The sequence below is a fragment of the Cavia porcellus genome, unplaced genomic scaffold, assembly GCF_034190915.1.
Source record: "Cavia porcellus strain 051 isolate PalLab524CR breed Dunkin Hartley unplaced genomic scaffold, mCavPor4.1 scaffold_1, whole genome shotgun sequence".
NCBI lineage: Eukaryota > Metazoa > Chordata > Mammalia > Rodentia > Caviidae > Cavia > Cavia porcellus.
In genome coordinates this window covers 123911578-123930977 of record NW_026947484.1, presented here as the reverse complement: position 1 = coordinate 123930977, position 19400 = coordinate 123911578, and the positions used below count along the sequence as shown (strand labels likewise).

General features: G+C 30.2%; 1 protein-coding gene across 5 annotated transcripts in view; it reads left to right on the top strand.

Annotated features, from left to right (window-relative positions):
- Window positions 1-19400, top strand: part of Col11a1 (collagen type XI alpha 1 chain) — a 201995-nt gene that overhangs the window by 56224 nt on the left and 126371 nt on the right. For 2 of the 5 annotated variants that reach the window (XR_010049335.1, XM_063255033.1), the window contains exons 5-11: window positions 8775-8903; window positions 14048-14164; window positions 14431-14583; window positions 14776-14868; window positions 16486-16740; window positions 17471-17533; window positions 18945-18986. Coding sequence is in view for 4 of the 5 variants with exons in the window: in XM_063255033.1 (XP_063111103.1) it covers window positions 8775-8903; window positions 14048-14164; window positions 14431-14583; window positions 14776-14868; window positions 16486-16740; window positions 17471-17533; window positions 18945-18986 (852 nt within the window). In the remaining variant the exon portion in view is untranslated. The remainder of the gene's footprint in view (window positions 1-8774; window positions 8904-14047; window positions 14165-14430; window positions 14584-14775; window positions 14869-16485; window positions 16741-17470; window positions 17534-18944; window positions 18987-19400) is intronic. The other 3 variants (XM_063255037.1, XM_063255041.1, XM_063255044.1) reach the window with 3 other exon arrangements.

The following is a 19400-nucleotide window of genomic DNA, read 5'->3' as shown; positions in this document are numbered from 1 at the left end:
TTGGCCTACCATAGAATCTTAGGGCTTTAACACAGAGCATGCTTTTTCTTTCCCAAAGTCTAACAAGGGTGATCTTTATTCAACTTTTAAAAGAATCCTTATTTCTTTCTGAAATCTCATCAGCCTACCCTTTACAGTCCACATTTCTGTTAATGTTTTGATCTTCTGAGTCCTGACAAGAATGAGTTCTAACACTGCATTTACAGAATTCTACACTTTTTTATGTTGCTTCTTCAGAATTTTCCAGCTTCTTCCTATGAACCAGTTTCTAAGAATTTCTCACCATTGTTATAGTTGTAGTAGTGATCCCATTCCTTATTTTCAGTTTTATGTAGAAGATGGCTTTCCTTAAAATTAACTACTGAATCAAAGACCATAAAAATAGAAGAAAAATGTCAGATTCTACTGTTAATTTTGTGTGATAAGTAGTGAAAGTCATGCCTACTGCAAAGGCTGTATTTCATATTTATGGTGCACTTACTTATATAAACTGATCTATTACATGTTACAATGTGAGTTAGAGATTTATATAATACTTAATATTTCCTTTCATATGAATATTTTTGAAGTTAGTTTAAAAAACGGTGTTACAAATGATTTTATCTTGATCTTTTTTATATAATTTCCAGGAATATTATTTTGAGTTACAGATTTTATAATTTCAGATGAATTTGTTTAGGAAGAGGGATCAAAATGAAGTGACATTTTAAATAGTAATTAAAGTAAGATTGAGTTATTTTATAATTTAAAAATCTTTTTTAGATTTGTAATTTAAACTTTTACATAAGTGTTCTTAAGTAGGAAGTAATTGTGGAATTTTAGTAATTGTTTATCTTGCTGTGAACTGATAAACTGAGCAATGCAAATAAGTAACAATCTGATATATATTATACACATATAATTCAGATATATGAATATATTTTCATATCTTTATCATTTTCATTGTTGACAACAAGTACGATTAGATTTTAAGGTGCTTAATATGAAATTAATGATCAAACCTAGAATTGTTTAAACTTTTGTTAGTGCAATGAAAAATAGCCAAATTGTATCAATTCTCACATAATTTGTACATTTATTTAAATATCTCATATGTAAGATCTCCTTTATGTTTATTACTGTTTAGAAGAAATATCTTCTTTATACTTTTATTTTTAATTAGTGTTTGTGATGCCTAATAGTTAAATTTCTTTCTGCCTGATTTTCTTGAGTTCTAACTATTGAACAAATTAGATGAGGCAATATTTTATTGAATCTGCCTAATACCAAGCCCTGCATTTATTTAGTTATTTCACCTGTTATAAATAAACAAAAAAACATTTTTGTATACTTCTTTTTTATTTGTTGTTGTTCTGCAGTTCCCTTTGCTTTGTTATAAACATAACACTTGTAATAACTTTATCTGTACTTATTTTCTAAGAGTACCAAATTAAATTTCCACCATTTGAGTAGCTTAAATATTTCCTTACAGTAAATCCAAGATTGAAGCATTAGCAGAGTGATTTTTCTAAGGGCACTTGTTTGTGTGGTAGTGGCTGTCTTCTCCCTCTGCCTTCACTTGTTCTCGTCATTGTGCCAATCCGTGTCTGACCTCTTCTTATGTGAGATCAGTCAGACTGAACTAAGATGCGTCCTAAGGACTTTATTTAAACTTATCTTTTACAAAGCCCTCTCTATAAATGTAGGCACAACCTGAGATTCTAGACCTTAAGTTTTCAGCACATGCTTTAGAGGATAGAGTTCTTCACAGTACTCAGTCTTAACGAGTTCATATGTTCATTATCCGTGAAAGAGAGATGCAAAGTTGCCCTAGAAAGAGATACAGGCTGTAAGATTAAAGCGAAATTTTTACGGATTTTTACTCTAAGTAGCTTCAGTGATACAATGTGACAATCTGCAGACGGAGGGTAAATGAAAATGAAGACAGTTTCCTTAAAAAAAAGCTGAATTTAGTCCAAAATGACCATTGTGTATTATTCCATTTCTTTACCTCACGTGTTGGCCCCTAAATATCTTTTCTCTTCTTTACTTCGTTCCCCCCCCTCTGATTCATTTACTACTACTTTTTTCTTCTCCTCCTCCCCCCTGCCCCTCCCCCCTCCCCTTCCCCCTCCCCCTCCTTCTCTTCTTCCCCTCCTCCTCATCTCCTTCTTCCCCACTCCCCCTGCTCTCCCTTCTTCCTTTCTCCCCCTTCTTTTTCTCCCCCTTCCCCTTCTGTTTCTTCTTCTTGGCCTTCTTTGTAGTGCTGAAGATAGAACCCAGCGTGTCACACGTACTAGACAGCTGCTGTAACCCTAAGCGACATGCCCAGCCCTGCTACCTTTCTTATCAGAGTAAACATCTTTGCAACTATGACTGCTTATTCAGGAAGTGAGGAACTTCCCTCCACTCCTAACACACTTCTGTCCATTTCTCTTTGCCGTCCTTTCTCCACACTAGCACCCAGGCCGTGTCCAAATCTCACAGATTCTTTTTCCTGCCATCTCTATTATTGTCTACTCCACTTCTGCCTCTTCTGACTTGGTTTCAATTCCCAAAACTTTATTGAAATGATTCCTCACTGATTCTCCTGTTTCCATACTGGCTGCTTCAAAATACTTCTCTTTGTTGTTAAAATGATTTTTTTTTTAAAAACAACATTGAGCAGTTTATTCCAGTTTTTAAGTCCTTAAATGACTTTCCATAACTTTTAGTTGCTTCATATATGACTTAAATTTGTTCACTGCTTAGTGTTTTATTTGTATATTTTTATCTTCTCTCATTATACTACCATGTATGGGTCCTTCTCACCAACTATATAACATTGTTTGTATTTCTCTGAATGTCATCATATACATATACATATACATTGTGCATTAAAATTTGAGATAGCTTTCTTGTTTAATGATATTCCTTCTTCTTCATCTGACTAACTCTTATTTGCTAATAACATATCTGAGGATATGTTACTAATGTATCTTGAGACATTTTAGAGAAGCATTTCATGAATGTGTGTATTGCCATTGAGATTACCACAAATTACAACTTAATAGACACAAGAATGTGCAAAGGAAATTTAGACGCTTCATAACCTTATAGAAAAAAATTCTCCCATGTGGTTTACTCCATCATGAGAGAAATGTAATATTTAATTCTAGAAATATCTGAAATTTACTGATATGCATAGTAACACTTTGGAGCCTTTTACAGATCTTAACAAAAGTACACTGTTGGGCTTTTTTAATATAAGAAATGCTTACATTTTAATGAAATAATTTAGGTTTTTCAAGATTTGGAGTGAAATTGAAAACTTTATGGAGTGTAATGTCACTAGTTGCTAGTTTGACACTGAGGAGATACCATTTTTCAGTTGCCATTGAATATCAATCCCACATCTGAATTAGCTCTGTGATTGAATCTAATTTTCCACTGCTTCTCTTGAGATATTATTATGATTCAGGAACTTAATCAATAAGCAGGTCATATTTTTCAATTAGAGGAAATTGAATATTAGGGTTATCAGGGCCTAGTTTTCCGTTGCTTACTGTCTAGAGCCAAGTGCTGTGCTATATAATTTAGAGAATGTTCAGAGTAGGGCTTGATGTCAGCCAAACACTGGGTGGCCTAATGTAGAAGGAGAAGTTGAACCAAAAAATTCAGACCTTTATATGGATACATATTAAACCAAATTTATATATCACACATTTTCAAGAAATGTGATTCTTTGTAACACAAGCTCTCAATTTGTTACTTGTGCATATTATCAAACATATATAATTATCTTAATAACACAAACAATGGAAATAGCTAGACCTATACATAAAAACTGTTAACATATGTGCGTTGTCATTTGGTTCTGAAAAAATGGATATGTTGCAATTTATATAATCAGCACTGACAGAAAACTTGAGAAGGGTCTTTTGCAATGTATGTGGATTGAATAAACTCCATCTCTTTAATTAGCTTCTACTCAGTTTTCTAACATTCACTTTGTTTTCCCTCTGTAGATCCATATAGTTTATAGGAAAGTATTATAGACCTGGTTGACACCACTGTAGATCACAAGGCAATTTCATTAACTCAATCTTAGTCTTGCTGCTGCAGATCATTAGAGAATGACAATTATCCTTTCCATGCCTTGTAAGCCATGGATGCCAAGTTGTTTTGGTAACATCAGTGCCTAGCTGTGGATTTTTTGTAATACTATAAAATCTAAATATTTACAACTCTTTCAACCTACCATGATACCCTTACTGATTTACACCATCTCATAACATGGTATATGATTAACATAAAACACTATGAAATTATTTCTGGGAAAAATAGAACTTTTTAACTGAATTTATAGCTTGTTTCCACTGCTATATTTTATAGCTATTAAACATCTGAAATAAGCATTTATAGTGGAAAACTAGGTAGCATTCCAGTTAGTGAAGTCAAAGACCATTAAATGAAAAGTAGTTAGAAAATAATATCCTTCTAAAAATACATTACTGAAAAAGTACAATGTATATGTAAGAGAGGCAACTTTTTATTTCAGCAATAGCTTTACTTGACCATTGTAATTCCAATATAATTATGTAATTTTTTTAATCCTGAAGAAGACCTTATATATGATTAATATATATCTTGTATCAACAAGAGTAGCAGAGGAAAATTAGATATAATCACAGAGCTAATTCAGATGTGGGATTAATATTCAGTGCATTAATTTGTTAGGTCAAGAAGCCACAGTCATAAGTAGATAATGGCAAGTCTGAGAGAAAATTTAGAATATAACGGTCTCTCTCTCTGTCTCTGTTTCTCTGTCTGTCTCTTTCTGTCTCTGTCTCTGTCTCTCTCCCTCCCTCTCTGTCTGTCTCTCTTTTTCTGGTATTGGGGACTGAACCAGGGATGACTCTGCACTGAGCTACATCCCCAGCACCCTCTTTTTTCTTTTTTCCATTTTCATTTTTTTGGTGTTTTGGTACTGGCAATCAAACTCACGACCTCGTGCATGCAAGGCGGGTGCTTATGCCATTGAACTGAATCCCTGGCTCCAAAAATAGAGTTTCTGGAGAAAGCCAGTGAGGCAATTTCTCAGTATTTACTCAGTTTACTACATAATGCTCCATTATTCTTTCAACAGCTGAATAAACAGCTGTGTAAGAAAATTTCCTTTTGTTATTTTTGATTGTAGCAACTCAAGTGTGACTACTCAGGTTCTAAATTGACCAATAGGTGTTTAATAAATGTTACTAGTCCATTTTAAGAAGTTGAGCTGCTGTATTTTGAACCTGGCATTAGTAGTATTACTTGGCTACGAGTTAAAATGTTGAAAAAATCTCAGAAACAAACTTATTTGATCAGTTGTTTATATACCTGTATGACATGGGAATATAAATAGTTTCAATTCTAAAATATTAATAACTGTATTCTGTGTAGTTTTCTGGATAGATATTTATTGGGTTTCCTTTATTCTATTTGTTACTGGGAATTAAAGTACGTATTGCTATATCTCAGCATTTCCTAAACACATTTCCACGCCATATGCACTGTTAAAGAACTTTTTGAGTTAACGAGTAATTTAATAATTAGATAAAGTTAGGTGAACAACAAACTGTGCAAGCAGTGGAAAAATTCTAAATATAACAAAATTCATCAAAGGTATGGACAGGATAGTATTTTATGTTTGGAGGAGGAGAGTGAATGTAATATTTTTACTTTAGAATTTTACTTTAGAATTTTTGGTGAAAATGACGCATTCTAGATGAAAATAAAACAGGTAGTTGCTCATGTTAATTTGTGTTAAAATTTGGAGCACAAGACACTAAAAAGACCAAAAATATGGAAATAAGATGTTTATATGTGGTTTTAAGAAGCTCCTCATTCTTCTAGACAATTAGAGGCTCTGTGTCCAAGCCCAGGAAAAATCTAAAGACTCTAAGGGAAGGATCTAGGACTTTACATAATGCTTACCTTGAAGGGAGACCTAAGGCAGAGTGGTAAAATGTCAGAATATGGAACCTGTGCTCCCGAAACAGAAAAAAAGCCTCTTAAGTTAGGTACAGGATACATACACATATACATACAGGCATACGTACAGGATTGAAGAAAATCGCTGGCCAGTTATATGCTGACCACTAACAGCCAAGCAGAGACTCCCGTGGCTGTGTGCATCAGAAAAGACAGATTTACAAACAAGCTGTAGTTAAAAATGTTAACTATAGTAACCTCAGTGACAGAAGAGCATAAAACATGATTTCCAGAAGTGTCATTTAAAATCTTAAGTGTCTGAGAACCCTAACAAAAATTTTCAAAATTATGAGATATGCAAAACCCAGAAAATTATGTACTATTCGAAGAAAAACAAACAGGCAGTATCCTTTAAGAATAAATATTGAACTTTCTTAATAAAGACATTGAAATAATAATATGAATATATGAAAAACTAAGGAAGCCATGACTAAAAACTAAATTGATGTAAAATAATATTTTATCAAAAATAGCAATAAAGACAGAAATTATTTTTTGAAATAACCAAACATAAGTTCTGGAGTAGAAAAGCAAAATAGCTGAAATGAAAAACTGAATAGAGATGCTCAAAAGAATATTTGAACTGACAGGAGAATTGATAACTTTCAGAGTAGATCAATGTAAAAAAAAGCAGTATGAGAAAATTAAATAAAAATGACAAAAGGTTGACATAGCCCAGAGGTCTGTGCTAAGCATTACAAAGTATATTCAAAACTAGGAGCAGATAATTCCCCAAATTTGATGACACATGTTAATCTTCAAATCCAAGAATATTGACAAACTCCAAATAGATTAAACTTTTAGAAATATAATGTAGAAATATCACAATCAACCTGTCAAAAACAGAAGAGTACAAGTGAAATTATTGATTCCGTGCAAAAGTTTCTTAAGACTAACAGCTGATTCTTATTAGGTAGTACTGTGGGCAAAATCCAGTTGAGTAGCATACTAAATTTAATTTGAGCAAAAAGAACAGTACATAGCACTATATAATTTCAAAATATACTATAAAGCAGTAGTAACCAAAACAACATGGTACAGATATAAAAAATACAGATACTAATGGTGTAAAGCCTAACATTTGAAGCCATCTGATATTCAACAGTGTATCAAGAACATACACTCAGGAAAAGATAGTCTTTTCAATAATTTATGCAAGGAAAACTGGATTTCCACAGTAAGAAAGCTGAAACTAGACCTCCACCTCTAAATGCCTACAGAAATAAATGCAGAAGAAGTAAAAACTGTATCAAACTTAACATTCAAGAGTTAAAATTGAAGAGAAAAACCAGAGAATGAATAAAATATTGTGAAACTGAGAAGCAACTAATATCCAGAATATAGGATATTAGATTACAAAATGAGTAAATATGTGTATATAATTTCATTAAAAAGAGATACACATGAGTAAAGATAGTTTAAAACAATGTTATTTTGCTGATTATGAGAGTAATGCAAATCAAAAACATGAGATGTCATTACCTCCAGTTAGAATGACTATTTAAAAGAAACAGAAAATAGCAAATGTTGGCAGAAGTATAGAAGAAGAGGAACAATTAAGTTTGTTGGGATAGTAAATTAGTAAAACCATTAAGGAAAACATCATGAAGTTTCCTCACAAGACTCAAATAAAATTATCATATGATCCAACAACCCTCTTATAGGAGAAATTAGTATTTTGCACAAGGATTGCATTAAATTTGTTTCTGCATCCATAATACTGTGTTCATTATTTTGTGTACAACACTTTTTCAATGAAAGTTTGTTGATGAATAAATTAAGATAGTGGTATAAATGTGGTATAATTTCCTTCCTTTTGATTTAGTGTTTGTATTTTGATAGGGCCATAAATAATATCAGTTGAGAAGATATTGGGCAAGGTGGAATGATTGTAAAATTATTTGAAATGAAAGCAAGAGTTCTATAAATTAAACCCATGTACTAAACCTTACAGGGATTTGAATGTCTAAGTTAAGTGATTATCAGCCTAGATGTTTTCTGAATTGGGTGTAATTCTGAAATCAATATGGTTATGATCCACATTTATTTCAAACTAGTTTCATATTAAATTATGCCTGTGTGCAAGTAGCCAGATATATAGTTTCAAGTCCAAAATATTTGGACTTTTTTTCTTGTGGTATCCATAATCTCCAGGAAATGGAATTCCGCAAACAGTTCTGCTGTTAAATAGTTCTAAAGTCATCTCGTGAAAATTATACAGATGTCTAATGACTTTTAATGTATGTCTAGACATTATTTTTAGCTAAAATGTGGCAAATACATGCATTTCTATTTATAGTTTAGATTTTTCTTATGTCTGTGTTCCTCATTCATTTAAGAACTGCTTTTGAAATGGATTATACTAACCCAAATGGATTGTTGAATACATATTTTCACTTAAATTTATCATAAATTTACCCAGCAATAACAACTCATTGTAAGTTAATTGAACATTTTAGTCCTTTATAATTACATTTACTTTTACTTACATCATTTATCTTTTAATGTGCATTGTTAACTGAAGGTAATAAAATTGAATTTTAATAAGTGGATAAGCATACTATAAACATTTAACACCAGAAAAATAATAAAGGCATCCTGATCGTTATAGCCAATTTGTAAAATAAGTGTAAATTTCAATTTTATGAGATCGTTCCTTACATTGAAACATGTGTATGTGACTTTAGATATTTAAAAATAAATTACAGTTCATCTTGAACAAATCTTGTAAGTTTGCATAACTGAAAATGCTGACTACATCCCTGTCCACGTTTTTGCAGGGGGACATCCAGCAATTTTTGATCTCCGCGGACCCTAAGGCAGCATATGACTACTGTGAGCATTATAGTCCAGACTGTGACTCTTCTGCATCCACGGCTGCTCAGGCTCAGGAACCGCAGATAGATGAGGTGAGGGGAGTGAGATCAGGGCAGGTCCTCTCCCTTCACTGATGTGCACACAGCCTGCAGTTTGGGGTCTTATATTTGTTTGTTTACTTTTAATTAAACTATACTTTTCATTTAATAGCCTTTAAATGTTTCCAAGAAGAGGTGATCCAAAAATAGTTGGTAACTTTTTTCTTTTTAAGTACTTTGTTGATTAGTTGTCTTACAAATAAAGATATCACTCTTGGGTTTTGTGTACTGGAGAATTTTAGAAGAGAGGATATTTCCAGCAGCTATGTTTCTGCCCTTCCTATGGAAATAATTAACACAACCTCAATATAAAGTTTCTGAAGTACTTGCTATTCTCCAGATGAGGAGGCAGATGAGAAACAGATGATATTGGAAATGTTCTATGATTTCAGGTTATGTTGAATCATTACAGTATTTATTTTTCCTATTTCTGATATAGAAGTTTAAAAAAGACAAACAGAAAGGGCTTTGTGCTTTAATTGGAAGCATGACTATATATGTAGGTTTTATTTTTATTTTTTTTTCCTCAAGACTGAGTTTTACATTTCAGGTGGGGGAACAAGAAAACTGCCCTAACTCAAATAGTGTTTTCTTCCTTTTTATTCACAGTCGTAGGTACTTCCTAATATTAACTCTTTGGAATGCTTTCAAATTTTACTTTTGATTTATCTTTGTTCCTCATGTGAATTCAGATGTGATGTTCCATTTTAAATGATTGAAATAACATTTTTGACAGTATATTTTAAGGTATGATAATGAATTCTGTTGAACTAAACTTTTCCATGACTTAATATTAGTGTTTTTTTCTTAAAACAGGGATAAAGCCTTCTTAAAACAGGATAAAGTCTTAAGAAGCCAACAGGAAGGCAAATATGGAAAATATGGTTATTTTGTTTATCTGTTTCATAATTCTTAAGCACCTCATTCATTTTATTTCCTCACAATTCATTAAATATGCTTTCTGTGAATTCCAAGGTGATAGGCAGAATATTTTTTGAGTGAGACTTTTATATTTGACAGGTTACTTGAGAGTACTTAATATGAACGTTTATAGTGTTTTGATATTTGCTTTAATATTTGATTAAATAATGAGTAATATTTTATAATCTATGCAATATATAAAATATGTAATATATAATGTTTTACTTAGCATATAAATAATTAGTATTTTTAAATAAATGGCATCTTAATATTAGAACAATTAGGTTTAACCTTTTATATTGACAGATATGTTTTGACTTTTGGAAGAAGAAAGGTTTACGTTTTTAATATATCACTTTTAAGTGTTTTGTTTTGCATTTTGTTATTTTATTGGGAAAGCTGAATTCCTTTAAATTAGACAAATTTTTATTCCTCTTATATTCATTTACCAGTGAGCTTACTTTTTTAAAATTTTACTTGTTGAAATGTAATTTAACATACTGTTGAGATGTCAAACTTGCTTTAAAAGAAGCATTTTATGTGAAAAATGACACTTTACTATAATAGAAAATACAAGAAAAATTGATTGAGTAACAGTAATAACATTTGTTACTAGTTTCTATACTTATTGTGTCACTCTTAGGACTTTTTATTAATTATTTGAAAAATCAACTTTTACTATTTTCACTAACCATATTTAGACTGATACGTCAATAACAAGATAAACATTTCATACTTATATTAAAATAATAGTCAAATTAACAAACAATCCTAATTTTGAACTATATGCATTATATTTTAAATATGCATTTTCATAACTGATCTTCCAATAGTCAATGTAACAAAATTACAATACCATGTTACTTGAATGAATTAAGAACATGTAGCGTAATACAGAGGGTTAATCATGCACAAAGTATTTTTAATGTTGCTTACTTTCGTATTAATAAATGTTGCTGCCTATTTATTATTGTGATTTGAATTAGCCTGACCATAGATTTTGTAAAAACTGTAGTATGGTTTTTCTAACTGGTAATTTTGTTTAGTTAGTATCCCTAAAGCACAAATTCTGATTCATTCTTAAATTTCAGTTGGCTGTGTGCATCATCATCACAGAGTGAGAGACATGTAATAAGGACAGATCTGAATGTAGTAATAACTTTTTAGAGTTGAGGTATATTTAAATGATCATATTGCCTTTTAAGTAGCAGTATAAATAATAATTAAAATTATCATGGTTTTGGAATGTTCTTGCCAGGCTAAATCATCTTTCTATTCTATAAAATTTAACACATTTGCATATAATTCCTTCTTAATATATTACACATATCATATAAAAGGCAACTGATACTTTTTCTAATAAAGGATGAAAAAATAAAATGAAACTAAAGCAAGAATATCTTTGTAAAATAGTTTAAAAATAACTTAGTTGGCCTAGCATGATGGCACATACAAATAATACCAGCTCTTGGGGGACTGAGATAGAAGAATTGCTGTGAGTTTGAGGCCAGCCTAGGGTGGTACGTTCAAGGCCAATCCAAACTATTGTCTAAAAAAAAAATCAAAATAATAAATAAATAAATAAATTGACTTCCAAAGTTGTATTACTTTGATTGTCTTTTGACTTAATATTTACCATATATGCTAGTTCCCATATACATACAGATTTTTAGTATGGCTAATACTCTATAATAAATTAAGAGATTAGGATATTTCCTGAAGAATATTTTTTCTTATCAAATAGTACAATTTCTGCCAAAGTCTTTACAGATAAATTCAAATTATCTCATCAGTAAATGCTCCCTTACACATACTCACCTGCTCAGTTAAAACTAGTTCGTTATTTTGTATTTACCTTTAAACCTAACTCAATTCTACAGTGAAGAGAGAATTATTAACAAAAGTTGATTATAAAGCTTCATGTAGACCAGGGTTACACATGCATCTCTGTATACCAAACTTGTTAAAAATTTGTTTACATTGAGCATGTTTAAAACTGGCTCCTTATACTTTTTCTGTATCTTTTACACACATGATTCTGAAAAGTGAGCTTAATTTTAAAACCCTAAACCATAAAATATATTGAAAAATATTTTGCTTCAGCTGGCAATTAATAGTTATAGACATTCAATATTTCTTAATTAAAAATGAATAACAACAAAAATTACTCATTGGCTTGTATTCAGTCTCTGATAATGGCTACTTGATATGTACATTTTATGTTTACTGGTAATTATGTCATTTGTTATCATGTTATTCATAATGCTTACATTAAATTTGTAGAAATAGGCATTTTATCTTGCTTTAGTCTGGAAAAAAGCAAAAATATTTAAAGTATATTCTACAAACATTTTTATTTCACAAAATTTTATATAAATTCTTATAAGAAAAACATTTTTGTATGCTTCCAAGTTATATTCATTGAATCTGAATCTATTGCTGGAAGGCTAACACTGTGAATCTGTTTATTAATTTTGTCACATTGGAGTTTTGACTAAAGAACACTGAGGAAATGCCTTCTTATATGTAATATAATTTCTAGCATAGCTATCTAGAAAAGTTCTCTTTGATAAGGATATTTCTCTAAAGGTCAGATGTACAAAGTAGCAAGCAGTCAGTTTGGACATGTCTAATTGTATGACTGTGATGATGGCATATATTTTCGTTGCAATTTCCAATAGAATCAAACTGATTGCAAGTATATAAAAGATTTGTAATTATTCAAATTTTGCTTACAGATTAGAAAGGATTAGTTGAAATGCCAAAGGAAGTATAAATTTATAGACTAAATACATAGATTTAGTGGAAATCATATATAGTTTGCTTTTACCATATATAGATAGATGTATATACATGTATGGTATATATATATGTATATACATGTATACACATGTATATATATATGGTAAAATCAAACTATATATGATTTCTATACATATATACATATATAGCAAAGTATATATGTAAACTATATATGTATATCATACATGTATAGCAAACTATACTATAGCTGTGTGTATATATATATAATATATCCATACTTTATATATGTATATATACCCATATATATATATATATATATATATATATATACGTACCATGTATACACATATATACATACATATGTTTTACCATATGTATATATACAGTGTTTATGTATATATATTCAATAAGCTAAAACTATGTATAACTTAAGCTTATCGAATATACTGGTTATTTTTATGTTGTATATACCTTTTGTTTATTTATAGTATTATTTTTATTTTAAAGATGAATATGTTTTAGACCATATCTTGATTAAAATTTTCATTAAGTTATTTAACTTTGGAGAAGAATTAATTGCTTTCTTTATATTTTATATGTATATCTGTCTCTCGGCTCCCTTTGTAAAGAAACATTCTATTCCCAGTTAAATTCTTTAATACCAAAAAAATAAAATAAAGTATCGTTTTTCACTGTGAATTCAATTTAAGTAGTTTAATATACCTAAATGATATACTCTATTTTCAAGAGAAAAGAGTAATATAAAATACTAAAATATTTTATATAAAGATATTTAAATTCAAAAAAATTAATGCGTCACAAGTATTTTGTTTTCATTCTTATGTGATTCTACAGGAAAATAAAGATTTCCAGATAGTTTAGGTCTCACTTTTACTTTGGCCAGTCTTAGAATGTAAATATAGACTTATTTCATGGTTCTTGTATTCCGTTTTCCTCCTTTTCCCTTTCCCATTTCACAACAGATGTGAAAGTGTTTTTATATTTATGAAAACTATTCCATATTTTTATTTTTAAGCATGTTACTTAATAAAAATATACCTATTGAAATTACTTTAAAATTCTTCTAGTAGAAATTTGTGTAGTAATTTTCATGAGTCAAAATTAGCATGAACATATAACAGCTATGTCTAAGAACATAAATGCTCTGTCTGAATTAATATTTGATAAAAGTTTGAATCATTATTCAAAACGCTTAGTTTTCTCACAACCCTAACCATTGTTCTGCTTTTAGAATTCCTACTTTGTCATTCCCATGTTATTATACTCTGAATAAGACAGCACAATTTTCTTTGCAATACAAAATAACTTAAATAACACTAGTTCTTTTGACTCTTAACATTTACTGCAAGTAAAAGTTAAGATGATTCCCATTCTGTTAGTAGTATTACTTGCCACTAACAAAATTGCCTGACATTTTTTCCTTTGCAATGTAGTATGCACCTGAGGATATAATCGAATATGACTATGAGTATGGGGAAACAGAATATAAAGAGGCTGAAAGTGTAACAGAAAGACCCACTGTAACAGAGGAGACAGTAGCACAAACAGAGGTAAAAGCAAAGTAGTGTCTTTTTGTGTGGTGTTTTGGTCTTGGTCATCCTATGGTTTCTTATGCTTACTGTTCCTCAAACTGATTATGAACCTTTCACTCATCTGTTTGTCCACGAAATAATAACTATCTTTTATCTGACAGCAACTGTCCTGAAGGAATGCTGTCCATTTTGCTTTTGTGTCTCTTTCCTGTCATTTGTGCTTTTTTAATTTCCTCTCTCACTTTATTTATATTTTCCATTCCATCTTTCAAAACGTTTTACAGAAAAAGAAATCCAATTTGAAAAAGAAGATGAAGACAGTGACCACTAACTCAAAGGAAAAGTCCAAAAAATTTACACTCCCCATTACTGAAAAATTTCCTTCCAAGAAGAAGAAAAGTAACCAAGCAGCAACAAAAGCCAAACTAGGGGTAAAGGTAGCAAAGAAAAAACAATCAAGATCTATCCTAGATAAGCAGGAGGATCTCTGATGATGAGTCATGCTCTTAATCCAACTAGAAAAATAGCATTTCGCTAATACTAGAACCCAATCCAATCATCATTTTTTCACATAATTGGGATTATTTTTACTTATTTACTAATTATTTTTCTTTTGAATTTTTCATTAGGCAAATATTGTTGATGATTTTCAAGATTATAACTATGGAACAATGGAAAGTTATCAGACAGAAGCTCCTCAGCATGTATCTGGATCAAATGAGGTAACACACAGAGGCTGCATTAAATCACAGTCCAATTTTTTTAAGAGATGTAATAGATCTTGATATAATTTATTCTGGAAGAATACATAATCTTTGAATTATTTGAAGTTTTTGTTTTTTATTAAGTTTATAGAATAGTATTGGTTCACTATTACTAAAAATATTAAAACATATTGAAATCAAAGTCAGTTGAGGTTTTGCATGCGTCTTTGCTTCATGTAAATGCTAAATTAGTCACACTGAATTGGCTGCTATCATTTTCTTGATTACTTCTGGAAATTAGCAAGCTTTTCAACATGTTGTGACAAAGGGCATTCACAACATGATTTTTCTATGAGAAGAATCCTCTGAACTCACAATTGTATCACTTACTGATACAATTAGAATTTTATTTCATCTGATCAATAATCATGCATTTTAGTGACAATATATGTTTCCCAAAATAAGTCTAAGTAGATTTTATGAAATATTTATTTTTAAATTTGTTAAGAAAATAGCATTAAGTATGATTAAAACATTCCACTATGTTCTATGAAAATATTTAAGTTTAGCTAAGTTAAAGTCAGTTTTGTAGAGTTTCATGTTGTACAAGCATTTTGATTATAAAAAAATAGTATACAATTTAACTTTTAATTTTATTATATGTCTGGCATAATATCTTTAGTATTTTTGAGAATATAAAGAACATTTAGGTGAATTAGTGATTTCAAATTCATAATAAGTGCGTCCCAATCTGACAAAACCACTAGAACTTTACCCACAGACATGTAATTTAAAATAATGAACATTTATGGTATAAATGAATATTGTTTCACATAGTTTCAATGATTTTCCAAAGAATATCTTGACTCAACATGTTTATTTTTCTACACAAATTCCTACAACTCTTTTAGCTTAGAGACATAAATATTTAATAATGCACTCTGGAAATAGTAGTCAACCTCCATAATGAGCATAAACTCCTTATCTAAGACTAAAAGATGTCATAGTGATTAGATATTTTATTTTAGTAACAATTGATAATTTATTAGTTTACATGTTTTCATCCTTGTCTCTGAAGAAGTACCATTGATGTAAATTTTACCTTTAATATTAATTCTCTAATTTTAATTATACACTAATATCTATTTAATTGTCTTCAATTTAGAGGACTATAATTGATGTTTTATTTTTTATATAAAGAAAGCTAATATAATGAGTTCTCTACAATTTGTTTTGACATTAATATTTATGAATTAGGTATCAACTATCCTTGTGGTAATTGCATTTAGTAATACTCTGAAATCAAATAATTATTTATGTATATGTTATTGTTCAAATTTTAAATAAATATCAAATTGACTAACAAAGTGTTTTAATGGAAGCAAATATGCATGTTGACACCATGTGAATATTTGCAATTTATTTGGAAAAGTGGCTTGAAAGCAATACATCTTTGTACATATCAATGTACAATTGTATTTCTTTCAGTGATACTAAAGGTAATCTTTCCAGGCCTTCAGTCTTGCTTTAGTAGTAATAGAAGCTCTTTTCATTCATGTCCCCAAGCTGTAAGTACAAATGCTTACCTTGCTTTACTAACAAATAAACTTTATTCTCTGCAACTCACATTAATAGCCAACTCCAGTTGAAGACGTTTTTACTGAAGAATATCTAACTGGAGAGGATTATGATCCCCAGAGGAAAAATCCCGAGGATACTCTATATGAAAATAAAGAAATAGACGGCAGGGACTCTGGTCTTCCAGTAGATGGAGATTTAGGCGAATATGATTTTTATGACTATAAAGAATATGAAGATAAACCAACAAGCCCCCCTAATGAAGAGTTTGGTCCAGGTGTACCAGCAGAAACTGATTTCACAGAGACAAGCGTAAGTCAGCATTACACTGTGTCATTGTGTGTTCTGTTTTTGGAGTGCGTTCATAACTATGTTGATATCTTTTCAGGTTTAAAGTGCAGGTTGAATTCTTGTGTCAGTTATAAAATACTTTCCACTGCTAGGCCACTTTGATAGATGTTTCTTTTTTTGTCTGTTTGTTTGTTTTGTTTTTTTTTCTTTTTATCGGTACTGGGGATCAAACTCACAACTGCCTGCTTGCAAGGCAGGTGCTTCTGCCGCTGAGCTAAATCCCCAGCCCCTGATAGACGTTTCTTAATGGGGACCTTCAGGTATTCAATCTCAGGCAGTCTCTTAAAGCCTTCATTTAAAAGTATACTGTTGAACAGAATTGTACTGAAATTTCATTATCATTGATAAGATTAAATAAGGCAGTATTCTGACTTGTAAGTCTAATTTTTGATTTTAGGCTATGGTATTAAATTTAACTTGATATATTCTAATGTCAATAATAATTGGGGCCCAGGTGTCTCTCTTTTTGTAGTATATTTTAAAGCAGAAACTGTTTCAACTCTTTTTCAGGTTCAGTATGAGTGTTCATTTGCACTACTGAAATCTTTAACAAGGTTTTATTTTAAAAAGCATATATTTAATATATTTGTTTTAAATTCATATAAATGATTACGTTCCTTTTACAACAAAAAGTCACATGTTTTTACTTTCTTGAAGACATTTTGACTGCTTTTGCTTTTTCACTCAACAGATAAACAGCCATGGTACATACGGAGAAAAAGGACAAAAAGGAGAGCCCGCTGTGGTTGAGCCTGTAGGTACTGATATAAACACATTTTAACATTGGGTACATTTAATTTGTACTATGAACCATCATCACCTTAAATTTTTTTGTATGTTTATGTATTAGTTTAAAGAATTCTGATATCCTAATATTTATAATTTGCTATAAATGAATAAATCAGTAATGGCTTTCCTGGCAAATGCAATGTCAACCAAAAAATTGTAGAGAAAGAATTTTGGAATTTGAAGATGGCTGGAATTTATCTAGTCTAGTTCTCTCACAATGGAATCTGAGATCTAATGGGTTTAAGTAATGTTTTTGTTTTCCGGTGTTTGATGCTGCAGACAAAAACGTTGGATTTTCTAATTTTTAGTTCTAGAACTTTCTTATTTATATGATGTCATTAGTGGAAATATATTAATATATTTAGATAATTATTTCTTTTCCAAAATGTATCACTAAGTAATATGAATATTTTTATGAAATACTTTGTTTTTCTATGTTCATATAAAGCTATGAAGTTAATTTAAAAATTTTTTATTGTTATTGTTATGTGTGGTAAGAAACACTTTTTACTGTAAAAAATAGTTTAAAATTGTTCTTCTTAAGCATCAATTTGGGAAAACTAATGTAGTAAAACCAAATATAGTGTGTTTAATTCTTTGCTTGAGAGCCATAAAAATCCTTTTAGAAACTGTTAAGATTACAAAAATTGAAAAGAAAAAAAAAAAGATAAAGATTTAAAGGACACAGCTCTAAGGACTTTATTGCCTTTTTGCTTCATTATTATAAAATCTGAGAAAAAACATATAGTCATGAAAAGTTTTAAAAATCTATTTTTAAAATGAATTTATCCTTTCTATAAAAATGTACCACCATATTTATAAGTGATAGTGCAGTATTCAGCTGTGAAAACCTGTAGTTGAGTCAAAATATTTTTGAAACTGAATTCTCATCCTAAACTATTCTCATTTATTATCTGGCTTATATCAGATTTTGTCCTTAGTGCCTCTGTCTAGGCTTCTCTCCCTTTTTCCTGAATTAAAGTGCTTAGGTATCAATTACTTTCATTCAATCATATGGAGTATATCTGTAAGTCCCTGAATCATGCCAGGCATTATTGTGAGTGCTAGGAAAAATTTGGGCAAATACCTTTTGTATATCTTTTCTTAAAGTGCTTAACTATGTAATGTTATTTCTCTGAATATTTATATTATCCTCAATTCATTCCTAGATCTTCTGAGGTCAGAACTGTTTATTTTCTTATCAGTTTTAATTTCTTTCTTTTCTGATCAAACATATTTGTAACTGGCTTTACATAATAAAAATGAAGAATTTACTTTTTAAATTGCAATGATGTAATTTGTGCTCTCTTACAGCTTCTGATTATGTTGAGGATTACATTTCTCTGATAAAGATTTTTTTTTCATTTTTGTTGTAGGGTATGCTTGTTGAAGGGCCACCAGGACCAGCAGGGCCTGCGGTATATAAATGATTTAATATTATTTTGGTTTGGATTTTTTAAATTATTGAAACTATGCTTCATATTTTATTGGATTTGTACATTTGAGAATATTTTAATGTTGAGTTTCAAATGCAAATATTTGTTCAGAGGAGCTAGTGGACTTGAATTGCCTTCTGATAGGGCTTTACAAGTAATATATTGTTGAGTATTTGGGTTAAACTTTGAATAAACTTTGGTTAAATATCTCTGCCTCTTCTGACCTGCTTTTGTCTTTTTACCTGAAAAGTTTCCAAGTAATGTCAAGAGGCATTCTTCTTTTTTCTAGTGAGGTATAACTGTATCTCAGGTCATAGAATCCAGTATGCTAGGTCGACCTTTTCAGCCTTATCTCCACTGAAAAATGGAGTAATTATAAAATTGTCAGATTCAGTA